The sequence below is a fragment of the Zeus faber genome (genome assembly GCF_960531495.2).
Source record: "Zeus faber genome assembly, chromosome: 20".
In the NCBI taxonomy this organism is placed as follows: Eukaryota; Metazoa; Chordata; class Actinopteri; order Zeiformes; family Zeidae; genus Zeus; species Zeus faber.
In genome coordinates this window covers 6,708,945-6,723,379 of record NC_137207.1, presented here as the reverse complement: position 1 = coordinate 6,723,379, position 14,435 = coordinate 6,708,945, and the positions used below count along the sequence as shown (strand labels likewise).

General features: G+C 41.4%; 1 protein-coding gene across 3 annotated transcripts in view; it reads right to left on the bottom strand.

Annotated features, from left to right (window-relative positions):
- Window positions 1-14,435, bottom strand: part of eif2ak1 (eukaryotic translation initiation factor 2-alpha kinase 1) — a 39,801-nt gene that overhangs the window by 15,058 nt on the left and 10,308 nt on the right. For all 3 annotated transcript variants that reach the window (XM_080021845.1, XM_080021846.1, XM_080021847.1), the window contains 5 exons: window positions 3,537-3,580; window positions 3,347-3,446; window positions 1,667-1,747; window positions 1,475-1,568; window positions 37-97 (listed from right to left, as the gene is read on the bottom strand). In XM_080021845.1, coding sequence (XP_079877971.1) covers window positions 37-97; window positions 1,475-1,568; window positions 1,667-1,747; window positions 3,347-3,446; window positions 3,537-3,580 — 380 coding nt within the window. The remainder of the gene's footprint in view (window positions 1-36; window positions 98-1,474; window positions 1,569-1,666; window positions 1,748-3,346; window positions 3,447-3,536; window positions 3,581-14,435) is intronic.

The following is a 14,435-nucleotide window of genomic DNA, read 5'->3' as shown; positions in this document are numbered from 1 at the left end:
GTATTACATTACAGTGGTTTTGCATATAGATCCTACCTTAACTGTGGTGTCGGAGATTCCAGCGCAGGCAGAAACAAATGAGAGTCTCCGATACGCGCTACAATGCATGAGGGAAGCAGAATTTTGTTATGATTTAGCAGGCACTTTTGTCCACTTACAATAAATAAAATGTGTTGGTAGTATCAAATCACTGTATATCACAATCACAGCCAGTTTAATTAAATTCTCTAGGAATAAGTATTACTAGAAGAGTAAGACGTTGTTTTGTTTTTAGGCAATAATAATATGATTTAATAATATGACATAATATATGAAACAATGAATAGTTAAAATTATAACAATGAGTGAAAATAAGTAATTCCAGTAAATTAAATACAATAAATACAGTGCAGGCGGAAACAAATGTGAGTTTCAAATACACGCTACAATAGATGAAAAAAGCATGACCATGTTTATACGTGTTTCAATTAACTCGGAACATACACCAAAAGCATATTGTTTTTGATTCGTGCTACCCAAATAATTATACAGAAAATATATAATAATCATGATAATAATGATAACAATAACATAAATAATAATAATAATAATAATAATAATAATATAGCTTCAGGCAGCAATACACAGGGTCAGTTAATTAGGTACTTTTTACAGTTTTCCGAGGTTACATTGTATTGCACTTACATCACTGAATCTCTTGTGTCGTTTAGCTTAAGTGTCCCTCAAGAACGGTGTTTTACCAATTACGATCGTTCCTGGATCATGCAGTCAGACACAAAAGAAAGAAAGGGACGGTTCCTCCAAAGGTTCTTAGAACTTTGTGCAGTGCGAAAACGCCTTCTGTGACTGATTATAGTTTTCTGGGTTTTGTGAAACACAGCACGAGTTACAGTTTTCCGAGTTTACAGTAACGCAGTGTTGGCTCCACAACGGACCACAACGCCAATCTGACACGGTGTCATATCGGAATACAATGTCTTAGTTTACATAAACACACACACACACACACACACACACACACTACTAATCACTACAGAGCGATGGAGTTTTTACACCACGCCACAAATGGACATTCAGAACCATAATCTGCACATTTATAGAGAATTGGAAAATGAAGTCACAAAGCTTCTTATTCTAAAACTGATCTTGTTCTATTACCCGATCTAAAGTTTTCAAACGTTGACATGTCTGTGAATCATGAATCTTTGGCTGCTTTCAGTTAAAAATTTGTTCAGTTTTTCACTATTTTCTGCTCCGTATGTGGATCGATTTTGTTTTCGTCTGTGACGTCCCGGTTCTAAGGACACCTCAACCTGTATCTGTAGCTCTAGCGGTCGTCCTGTTCCTGGACCCTTTCAACCCGAAAAATTCAGAGAATAATACAAATCCAAACAATTACAATAGTGGATCCTAATAAAAGGTATAAGGAAAAAAAATGAATGTTATGTTTTATGATGACTAAGCGTCAACTCACACGCTGCAGGCTGGACGTGTTCCATCCAGGCAGTGTGATAGCCCACCACGTTGACATGCTGCAGACTGGATAGCACCTTGACTTCTCTGAGCACCTGGCGGAGAGTTTCCAGGAGATGAGCAAGCTTAATGGTGACCCAAAAACTGAACTGATCAAGTCATTACTATTGAGTGACGCCTTCGCAGTGCCTACCTTCACGCAGTCGTCCTTTGAGACATTCTTGATGAGGATCTTTTTGGCAGCGTAGTATTGACCGTCTAGTTTATTCTTAACCTAGACAGTGATCACATAAAAAACTCACTCAGGTTAACAGTTGATAGGAACCTATTATGCAAAATGTACATTTGGGTCTCTGATGGGTCTACTAACACACAAACTGTGAATTGGTTTTTGTAAGCTCTCTATTTCAGAAAACAGGCAGGCGTTCAGCTTTGCTGCTAGAAATATTCAAGAGGTTATTTGTCACAAACATATACATATGGTCATACATATATGCAGTGAAATGTCATGTGACCCGCTGCAGATTTTAGGTACTTTTGGTACCGCTTGACTATTTTATTTTTTTTCACGTCATTTGAAAGTGGAGAATCAGAGCTTCAAAACAAGGTGTCAATTGCGCGAATCAAGCCAATACTTTTTAAAGCTATGGCTTGTTAATGACGAGGGTACGGCAAACTGTGTTTCTGAGATAATCACCCTCAAAGTTTTCCAAAGGCTCCACGTCTTGTTTACGGAAGTGATGTCAACTTTTCTTATTCGCGTGTGTGTGTATAAAACACATAAGATTTAAAGGTCGAACTCTATCAAATGTTTCACTTTGTGACTTCACATCACATGGAATCTGGAGGAATGTTTACCTGGAATGATCACCTGGTCGGTCGCTTTAAAAGGAAACGATCGATCGGCGTTGTTCAGCGCTGTTCAGCGTCTGAGTAGGTGAGCTGCGTTTCCCAATTAAATCTCACGGGAATATTTAATTCCACAGTTTAACATTTGTCTAAATCAAACTCGGCTTTGAAAATAATACGTATACTTATATCTCGTTTTCCTTCTAGAAGGGTTTTTTCCACTTATTTGGCAGCTAGTGGCTATTTTTAGAAATGCGCGACAATGCAGGTTTTGCTGCGATGGGTCACATCTGTCATCGCAGTAATAAACGTCACTTCAGTAGAATTAGAACCACCCTCCATCTGAGTAACTCCACCCACGCCTGGAGTGTGATCGGACCCGCGAGCATCGAAGCTAAGAGATAATTATGGGAAGTGCTGTGGTGGCTGCAGAGACCAGCACAAATCTTTTAAAAGGAGGAATTAAGACCAACTGTCTGTGACAAAAAATGCAGACGATGGAAATGTAAGTATCAGCTGTGTGTTTCTTTGTGTGTGTGTCCACACTAGGTTGACTGGACTGTAGGCTGTGGCATGTGATCCACTCCACATTTATCCAAACAAAACCGTAGATGTATTTATTTTATTTTTATTTATTATTATTATTTTTATTATTATTAATTATTTATTTTGTATTTAACACTTTCTGGTGTTTCTCTAATTAAATGATACAAAACAGCCCCAAGCCTCGCCGGGCTCCATGCTCCACGCTGCTCGGGACACCGTGGTGAAAATCTGAACAAACTTTTAAATGAGGTTTAAAAAGAGGTTTAAATGAGACCATGTAGATCTAATATGAGTGAAGATTCGGCAGCTGGATTGCTTATTAAAAGTGAAATAAGGGAGGTTTATAGATTAAATACAACGGAGCCCGGAGTTAAGGTTAAAATTGAAAGTATGTTTTAGGGACCTCAGAGATTATGTATTAACTTGGTGAAAAGGAGCATAATAGGTCACCTTTAACAGAGCGCAGTGAACAAGGTACCTTGAAAACCTTGCCGTAGGATCCTTTTCCGAGTCTGCAGACTTCTTCAAATTCGCTGAGATACCGTGACGGCTGTGCTTGGAACAGTCCTTCTTTAGGTCTGTCAGGAGAAAAAATAAAATAGCATCCGATACAAAATTTTTGATTTTGCTCAAAATGGGAAAACACATATAAGCAGAAGGGCTCCTACCTTGCAGTGAGGTCTTGTGATTCTGTGCATAGAAGTTGCTGACTCTGTTGAAGGGCCATAAATACAATATAAGTATGTTCACGCCAACGTTAAAAAAAACAAAAAACACACATTGGACTTCCGGTATATCAACAGACTAGGGCAGATGCGTGGAGAGAAGCTCTGAGCACGATTCCATCTATTATTTTACATACAATCTCTACGAGTAACAAAACTGGGAATTTTTTCCACTGCAGTGAGTCAACAAGTTATTTTATAAGTAATGGGCAAGCAAAAAGCGACGTCGCAAAGAGGGAAGACCGTCTTCGAACCTACCACGTCCTCTAACACCGACGACAGAATACCAATGGCGGGGGAGTCAGATTCATCTTTGGGTTGGAGAAAAACTGGGCAGCTATCATGTCCAAGATTCAAGCTTCATTCTCGGCTATACATCTGTCTATGGATGCGGTGTGTATAAAGCTTGCAGCCTATGAACTAGGGTTTAATATTTTTCCCATAAATTAGACATTTTCTATCCCAGCAATCAGAGGGAAATTGACTTGTTTTCATCTACTGTCAAAATGCATTGGTCATATTTCAAGCAACACATTGTGAAAATGCAATGGTCATATTTCAAGCAACACTAAATGCAAAAAGGAGAAATATGGGTTCCCAACCTGACCGCTTAAGTGTATTATTTGGTGGTATTAACAATTAAGGCAAAAAAATGGCATTATGTTAATCAACATTAGAATGAACATAATAGAAACTTTGCATGCTCCGTAGATGGCTGGGCATGCCACGAAGCCTGAGTAGCATCGCTCTATACAGGCAGAACAACAAGCTGAAGCTCCCCTTAAGCAGCCTGAATGAGGAGTTTATGGTTACCCGTGCAAGAGAGGTGCTGCAGTACAGGGTATCCAGTGACCCGAAAGTCTCCCAGGCTGGCATCGTAGTCAGGACTGGGAGGAAGTGGAGGGCAAGGGATTGCAGTCGAGCAGGCTGAGTCACGCTTGCGTCACAGCGTGCTGGTCGGCCCAGTGGCATCTGGACGAGCAGGGCTTGGTGGCGTTCCAACCACGTGCTATGACAAGGCCCTGGGTAAAGACGCCGACTGGTCCAAGAGGAGGTGAGAGCTGGCGTGGAGGAACTGCGCGCTAGCCAGATGGTGGGGATGCGACAGCAAGGCGCATGGACGAGATGGGAACAGGCAGTCTCCTGGTCCTTCCTGATCGCATCTGTCTATGACGTCTTACCCAGCCCATCCAATCTCTTCTGCTGGGGCAAGGTTGACACACTATCATGTCCCTTGTGTCTCAGAAGAGGAACGCTAGAGCACATCCTCAGCTGTTGCCCAAAAGCCCTGGGAGAAGGACGCTACACTTGGCGCCACGACCAGGTGCTGAGCAGAGGCTCTCGCCCTCTCCCGTAGAGAGACTTTAAAAAGGGGCAGGTGCTCAAAAGGGACAGGTGCTAAAAAAATAGAAAAAAAAAAAGAAAAGGCACATGGATGGTTCTAGGCATTTTGCCAGTTTTCATTCCTCCACATTCCATGTGATGTGAAGTCACAATGTGAAACCGTTTTGACAAGAGTTCAACCTTTAAATCTTACGTGTTTTATACACACACCTGGATACATTGTTGTGCAGGCAGCATTTAGAAAGAAGAAAAGCTCACATCACTTCTGTAAACAAGACGAAAAGCCTTCGGTTTCACTTGTCTGTGAAACTTAAATCTCCTTGTTGTTGTTATGGATTATGAAAAGCGGGTGGCGGAAGCTCTAAATCATATCGTGGACCTTAATTTGACCAGTGCGATGGATCCAAGTCAGTCAGTGTAAGCAGCTGGTACTGGACTTCATTTCGAGACAACATCGAGGTGCCCCGCGCTGAGCACATACTACTACGTGTATGGGCACTTGGCACTCACGCGGGGGGGGGGGTGTCTGTTCGGCTGCCGTGGGGCTGGCATCCCCTTGCGCAGGGCGTGGGTGGGCATGGGAGTCCTGCCGGCTCGCTGGTGGCTCGGGCAGGGTGTCGGTCTGTGCTATGGGGCCGGGATCCGGCCCCTGGGGTGCGGGGTCTCCTCGTGCTCCCCGGGATTGGGTAATGCTCCTCGGGGCTGGGCGTGGGGGTTGCTCCACGGCCCTCTGGGGGCCCGGGGGTCTTGTGTGGACGCAGGGCAGGGTACTCGGGGCTTTCCTGCAGCCGTAGGGTGTCTACAGGGCTGCAGAGTTCAGGGCGCTTCGGGGCCCTTTCCGCTGCTTGGAGGCGCCGCGACATAATACCGACCTTCTACACCAGTACCAATGGGGAAAAGTCATGTACACTCACCGGTGGACACACACACACACGCACGCACGCACACCTGCTTCAAGTGCACCCCAGCACCCTCCTGGTTGCATTCCTCTCTTTATTTTCTCCATCATTTACCCCAATCAGAGTGTAGCCGGGGTAGGGTTGGGGTTAGCTCACATAATAACTACAAGAATTTTGAAGATATTTGGCATACACACATCTATATATTAAATGACACACTGAGATTGATATACAAAGACTAATATTATTGACAGACTATCTTTTGTTGTGTTTTCTGCACTTTTAAACTCCTAAATAATTCCACTTCTACAAAAAACATGTACATTCTTACTGTTAAATATAAGCTTTTTTTTCTTTAAAACAAAGATGATGTGTGTCGATGACCCTGTTCAACATTCCCTCAAAACACAAGAACAATGCAGAGATTGCCCCATTCAGCAGGGTGTCCCCAAACAGCAAGGTGTCAAGTGGCCATGTGGTAAGTAGCCATGTGGCTTTGTTTGTCCTCCAAGCCATTTGTATTTCGGGAGCTGGCTGAATGAAGCCATGTGTTGGGAAGGTGAGGGTGATTATCTCAGAAACACAGTTTGCCGCACCCTCGTCATTAACAAGCCATATTTTTAAAAATATTTGCTTGACACGCACAAGTGACACCTTGTTTTGAAGCTCTGATTCTCCGCTTTCAAATTACATTAAAAAATCGAAGTCAAACTGCACCAAATGTACCTAACATATTTGGTGGGTCACATATTTGTAAAGGAAATACAAAAAAATTCTGACCTGCCCGACTTTTCGTCAGAGAGTTGTGGGGCGTCTTGGATCATGTCACACTACACGGGGTAAAAGGATGCCCGTTCTTGATTCCCAAGGTTCATATTCTGGCCCAATGCTTGAATTTGCCAGCCACAACAAAATCATGTCAAAATTGGGCTGAATTTGTGTGGTCTGATACTGGCATTATATGAACAGAGAAAAGCCAGGGAATCTCCTTGCACATCAGCTAAAGGGTAGGTAAGCCTCACAACTCATTACTCAAATAGAAAACACCTCAGGTCAAATAATAACTGACCCACTTGGGATCAATGACACCTCCAGGTCCTTTTACTCCCAAAACTATGAATCAATCACAGAGTGACATTTTCAAAATGTTAAATTTCTTTTTAAATCCAAAACATTCCAAACCTATCAACTGAAGAGAAAAACAACCTGGGAGCTCCACTAAGTATAGCTGAGATAACCAAAGCCATTACACTAATGAAAAGGTTTTCCAAACAACTTGCCCGTCTACTGTTGGAGATGGTGATTCTCTGCAGCAAGGCACAATACTGCCCCCACTCTAAAACAAGCTGCGATATCTCTAATACCTTAAAAAAAAAAAAAGGTAAAGACCCAGATAAATGTTCATCATACTGCCCTATCTCACTCTTCAATGTGGATGTCAAAATACTTGCCAAAGTTTTAGCATGCAGACATGAAACTGATCTACCCACTGTTATATTGGAAGGGCAAACAGGGTTTACAAAAAAAACGTCACCAATTCACAAATGTGCGACGGCTTAATATAATCTTCTCTCCAACCTTAACAAATGTTCCAAAATGCGTCATTTCTTTAGACACCGAAAAGGCTTCCCACCAGGTGGAATGGAACAGTTTATTATTTTCCTTTGGGACATTCTCTGGGTATAGGAAAAAGTGATTTCTTTCCCATCAATCAGCTGGCAGGTAATATTACTGTCTGATTTGCCATTCACTCTTTCCCCAGCAATATTAAGGAATGAACATTTCCCGAAATCTATCACTACTATATGACAACAATTTCTCTGGAACAACAACAAAAGTTAAAGTAGATCTTCAAAAGTGGAACAGCTTGCAGATCACACTGGCGGATAGAGAATACAATGTATTAAAACGTATATTATCCCACAATATCTGTACCTATTTCAATATTTGCCTCTATTCCTAATACGGCTGACACTTAACACGTAACAATTCCCAGGCTCCTTGTAATCTCACTCATATGTTTTGGTCATGTCCGAGACTAGGTGAGTACTACAAGTCGTATTTCAAAGTCATTTCAGAAATATTAGAATTATTATAAGAACACAGAGTGCTATATTTGGTATACCCAAAGCTGGCAAAAATATATCAGTAAAGCAAGCTAATGGAATCTCATTTACCTTTCAAATACCAAGTTGGAGAATACTTTTATTATGGAAGAAACTGATGCCCTCATAACCAACTTCATGGTTGCATGATACAATGTACTTTTTTGGAATTGGAAAAGATCAAATTGTCTATTCAGAGTTCGACAAGACAAATTTGACATTCATTGGTAGACCCTGAAGTTTATGTTAATGAACTTATGTTAAGAGCTTGACCTCCCTTCCCCCAGAGTGACTGAGTGAGATGAATAATACAATGTAGTGGCTGAATCCTTCATTTTGGCAGTATGCACTGCAATGACCCATACTTGTATCATATACTTGTATTACGCACTACTACACATCTCCATTTATTGGTAGTATTTAATTATTTATTTATTCTTTATAGCTGCAGGCAGGGTCCCGGTTAATCACAGCAAGTGCACAAATGTGAAAACAAGCCAAAAAATGGACATAAACGATAACTAACGTACTACACAACATGAAGTGGAAAGCCCCCATTAACCACAAATTATATGTTGACTTACTCAAACTCTTGCATACATTTCGCAGCTTCACTGATGCTTGCTGGCTGTTTGCCCGCCATGGTGAAATTTGTCACGGGTAAATAAATAAATAAAAATGTCTTCGGGTTTTCTTGAAATGAAATCTTGATACTGTGCAAAAACCTGCAACAGTATCATCATCTCATATTTCTTGGACGGACTTGCCATTACGCCTGACTCGTGTTTCCAATTGTTCTTCTGGGCATGTGGCCAAGGCGGGCATTCATTTATTGTCAGTTGTGCACATTCCTCACAAAAGGACAACATCACAAAGGACATGTCCTTGGTGTTTGTGATGCAGTTCAATATGGGGAAGATAATGTAATCTATGCTCAGCAGACGGCGTCTCCCCAAGTGTACTATATACAGAAATGCACTTCATATATAATTTATAGTTGACATTTTGCTTTACTTAAAACAAATTATAAACTTAATTAATTGCAAATGGCACAAATTGAAGACATAATTGACATATAATTGACATTCCTTAAATTGACATTTAAGGAATCCAGGGAAAGTTTTTTTCCCCAACATAAAGCTGTGTAGAAGTGAAAAGCCAAATGGCAAAGAAGATGGCACTATAGCGCCAGCTAACGGATGATTCCTTCCACATTTGACAGAGTAATTGTTGGTACATTGGTGCATATGACCATCAAATGTTATGCATATCAGCCATTGCTAAGCCTGTTCTAATTGATGCTGCGATTGGCTGGTGGCAGCATTTTGTTTATTTGGACCAAATTTGCAAGGGAGAGCCATTTTGATGGTGGCAACCAGTTTCATTATATCAAATAGGCCCCGCAGTCATTTTTTGTAAACTTTGAAAATAACTTGTAGCCAAACTATGGGACATAGCAAAAATCCATTGGATAAATTGTATTCAGGGCCCAGACAAAAAAGAAAGTGGCGGCCATTGAAAGTTATACAATTACGATAGCGCCACCTATTGCCCAAATGACGCCAGATTTTTCACAGTGCCTCAGAATCATACCCTGCACATATCTACCAAATTGGATGATGCTAGCTCAATGTGATGATACATTAGAGCAGATTATGTAAAATAGACTTTGTAAACTTTGAAAATTAATGTGGCCAAACTATGGGGCGTAGCAAAAATCCATAGAATACATTGTATTGGGGGTGTCCAGACATGCTGTGGTCCAAGTTTGATAAACCCTGGACTACATCTGCAGGAGGAGTTTAAACGTTTGAAAAATTCTAAATGGCAGAAAATAAATCATAGGAATCCATGGATGCAAGAATTTAGTTTCTACGACCAGCGATTCAGAAGTTATTGGACAAAACATAATAGTGGTATATTATAGCGCCACTGGCCAATGGATCCTGTTTTTTGTGTTCCCTGATTTTGATTCATCTAAGCTTGGTGCCTGGGGGTTTCATTCTGAGCACCAGGCACTTTCAGGCGGAGAATGGCTAGCAGAATAATAATATTAATAAAAATCCGAACAAAAACAATAGGGTTCCCGCTTTAGTGCTATATAGCTGCAGGCAGCAATACACGGGGTCCAGTTTATATGTTTAAGGTACGTGTTACATTCTTTTGGTTTTTGTGAAATGCATCAAAATTGACTGAACTTACAAACATCACGTAGTTACATCCATGTAATTCCACAAATCAAACTTTCATGACAGTATGTATGAAGCATTCCCATTTCAACATTTACAACATTTATGGCACTTTAACATGAATTTGTCATAAGAATTATTAAGGAAGAACTTGTCAATACTTAACACTTTCGGTTTTTTAAGTTAAATGTGCTATGTTTAAATGTAGCAAACTGTTTATACATGTTTATTTAAAAAAACCTTTTCATTGTTATAACTTACCTTGTTGTATGTAAGTAGATCTCAAGTCTCAGCGACAGTAGGTGACGCGTCTTGTGTACATCAATTATGACATATTTACGTAGGTTTACGTATTTACTCATATTTACGATAGCCGTCGAATTTACGTAATTTTAGTGCTGATTTTTTTTCTTGGATTACATTTACAATAAATTACATTTCCATGAAATATGAGGAAAGTTGTGGTATTTTTGTGAGTAATGTGAGAGAAAATGCAGATGATAAATACTTTTAATGATGTTTCATATGTCTTATATAAGACAATAGCCTTTTTAAAAATCTTACATAGCTTTTAATACACATTGTCTTAGGTTTTTAAGGACCCACTCAGAGCTCACATGAAGAGACACTGTCCTTTAAGATTTAATGCCATACTGTAAAGACCAGATCACATGCCTTCTCTACTCAACCTTGTGTAGAGATAAAGATAACCCGAGCGGCTTCAATATTGTGGTTTGTTTATAGCACAGTAAGAGTGTAACTGTGACCGGAGTTTGACTGTTAATCATTGTATGAGGGAAACACCAGGTGATATGTGATTGGGGGGCAAAGTCTTATGAATGACACCTTACCAATGACATGGTGGTCATGGTATAAAGCCCTCTTCAGCAGAAGCAAGGGCAGAGGGTACAGCCATTCACTGCTTTTAAAGTGTATCTTGGTATCACTCTTGACTCTGAAGCATAAACCATGTTAATATATTCTCAGTTTGTTGCCTGTAACAGGGTTTACCTCACCGACCACACAGGGAGAATTCTCCAACAGTAATTACCATTTCCCAGCTTCTATTTTTCAGATGCCTCGGTTGATCTTGAACGCATCACTCAGTCTTACATTTCAGTGGATTCGACTCGAGGTGGTCATGAGTTTTTAAGGACCACTTCTTTTTTTCGTATTTTTCATTAATCCGGCAAAGTAATGGGGACCAAAAAAATATAAATCGAACAGATCTACAGCCATCAACCACATAAGAAAGTACAGAAATATATACAGTGGTACCTTGAGTTACGAGCTCACTAACATACAAGTTTTCCGAGTTACGAGCCGTTGTTCCGTCGATTTTTTGTATTGATTTGCGAGCAAAAATTTGAGTTACGAGGAGCGAGCTTCAGGTGCTGCCGCTGGGTGGCGTGGTGAGCGAATGCGGCCAGCATCCCGCATCTCACCCGTTCGCTTCACGTTGTTACCTGAGCGTGGAAGCATCTTTTTTGTGTTTTGTGCTCACGTTTTGTGCAGTTATTTTGCCAATTTTTTTTTTCAAACCATGGGTCTGAAAACAGTAAGTGCTGAAGAAGCGGATGATGTCCATTGAGTGATGGAATTGGCGAGGCAGTACGAGCCTAGTACTTCTACCACATGTACCATACTGAAGCAGAAGGAGGCGATAAAGGGTATTATGGCGTTAAAGGGCGTTAAAATAATGTCGAAGCTGTGGACCGCTCTCCATGAAAAGACGGAGAATCTGCTGTTGGTGTGGTTGACGGAGAAGCAGCTCGCAGGAGATAGCGTGACGGAGGGTATCATCTGCTAGAAGGCAAAAATTATCTACAGTGATTTGCTGCAGCCGACCCCAGGCACTTCAATGGACGAGGCATCGGAAGAGTCTTTTAAAGCCAGTCGGGGCTGATTCGAGAATTTTAAAAAGAAGACCGGCATTCACTCCGTCGTCAGGCATGGCGAGGCAGCGAGCTCGGATGTGAAGGCAGCTGAGGATTACCTCAAAACTCTTGCCGGGATGATAGAATCCGGAGGATGCATCCCCCAGCAAGTCTTCCACTGTGACGAGACAGGGCTCTTCTGGAAGAAGATGCCAAGGAGGACTTACATCATTGCAGAGGAGAAGAAGATGCCAGGCCATAAACCCATGAAGGATAGGTTAACACTCGCACTGTGCGCCAATGCGAGTGGTGACTGCAAGATCAAGCCGCTGCGCATATATCATTCGGAAAACCCCAGAGCCTTTAGGTCGCATAAAATCCTAAAAGAAAAATTGCAGGTTATGTGGAGGGAAAACCTGAAGGCGTGTCTCACCAGGCAGTTCTTTGTGTAATGGGTAAACCTGGTCTTTGGTCTGTCATTAAGAAGTATCTCCAGGAAAATAACCTACTCCTGCAAGCCCTTCTCGTCCTGGACAACGCACCTGCTCACCCGCCGAACCTCGAAGACGACATCCTCGAAGAGTTCACGTTTATTAAGGTTCTTTACCTTCCACCCAACACCACCCCTACCCTGCAGCCCATGGACCAGCAGGTAATTTCAAATTTCAAAAAGCTCTTCACCAAGCATCTGTTCCGCCGCTGCTTTAGGGTGACGGAGAACACAAACCTCACCCTTCGAGAGTTCTGGAAGGACCACTACAACATTGTGATATGCCTCAGAATTAGCGATATGGCCTGGCAGGGTGTTACAAGGAGGACCTCGAACTCTGCTTGGAAGAAGCTGTGGCCTGAGGTGGTGTCCGAAAGGGACATCGAAGGATTCAAACCCGAAGCGGCAGTGGTGGAGGAGATTGTGTCCCTTGGAAAGTCCATGGGCTTGGAGGTGGATGAAGAAGATGTGAACGAGCTCATCGAGGAGCACTCCGAGGATGGAGGAGTTAAAGGAGCTACAGATGCAGCAGCATACAGAGGTTTTGCAGGAAATTGGTACCACAGAGGAGCAAGATGCGGAGGAGGTTATCTCTACAACTGAGATAAAGGAAATGTTGGGAATGTGGGAGAGACTTTCAGAGTTCATTGAAAGGAAACACCCAGAAAAAGTTGCAACTGGCCGTGCGTCGTCGCTATATAACGACACTTGCCTAACTCATTTCTGAAACATTCTGAAAGGCAGGATGAAATAAACCTCCTTGGACAGGTTTTTATTGAAACGCCCTGCAGATGAAAGTGAGCAAGGCGTGGTGAAAAAGGCAAACATCGATGAAGAAGATTACGTTTTTTTTGTGGCAAACATCAGTGAAGACGATTAAGTTGTTTTTTTTTTTAAGTTAAGCGAAATGAGTGAAAAATTGTAGCAATTAAGTTCAGCAATAAAGTCCTCCAACCTCCTTCGCCAGTATCTTCCGTTAGTCCAAGTCGTCTGATCTCCAAGGTAAATACACTTTATAAAACCAGTTTATTTCTTTACATTCTCTTTTATTATGATTTCATACAATATTTGTTATTTATAAATACATTTTTCTGATTTAAAAACACGTAACAAAAAAAAAATTGGGGTGGTTTTTGGGGGGCTGGAACGGATCAATGGCATTTTAATGAATTTCAATGGGGAAAATTGATTTGCTATACGAGCAGATTGAATTACGAGCTCTGAACTCAAGATACCACTCTACGTAAACCCATAGTGGAAACGTCGAACCACTACAGAGCCACCGAGTCTACACTGCACACTGGACATGGTCCATTCTGAATCAGAACCTGCACATTTATTGTCAATAGTATGATGACATCATAAAGCGTCTTAATCTATATCTCATCCCGTTAATTTTGTTTACAAATAGTGGTGTGTCAGTCAAGCAGGACCAGCTGAATATTTGCAGTCAAAGTTGTTAGGTTTTTCACTAATAAATCCCTGTGACATAACGGTTTAAATGACACCTTAACAGTGTTCATAGCTTCTGTCATTGTGTTCCAGATACTTTTGGCCGGGTTGGACATATTTTGGCGTGAAATGCAATGCACCGCGTCTGTGTATCGGTCAAATTTGGTCGATTTTTCACTTATTTCTGCTCCCTATGTGGAACAATTTAAATGAAACTTCAACCACGAGGTGTTACTGGTTCAAACAACACGTGAACCATGTTTGTAGCTTCTGCCGATTGTGTTCCAGATAGTTTTCGATTTCAAAATTCTTCACTAGTTTTAAAGTGTATCTGTGTACCTCTCTTTATTCTGCAAAATAAACCATCTTAATATATTCTCAGTATGTTTCTTGTAGCGCAGGGTTTACCACACCAACCATGCAGGGAGCCTACTTCAGCCCTATGGGCTGGACCCCTAATAATAAGTCTGGACAGTATTAAATCCA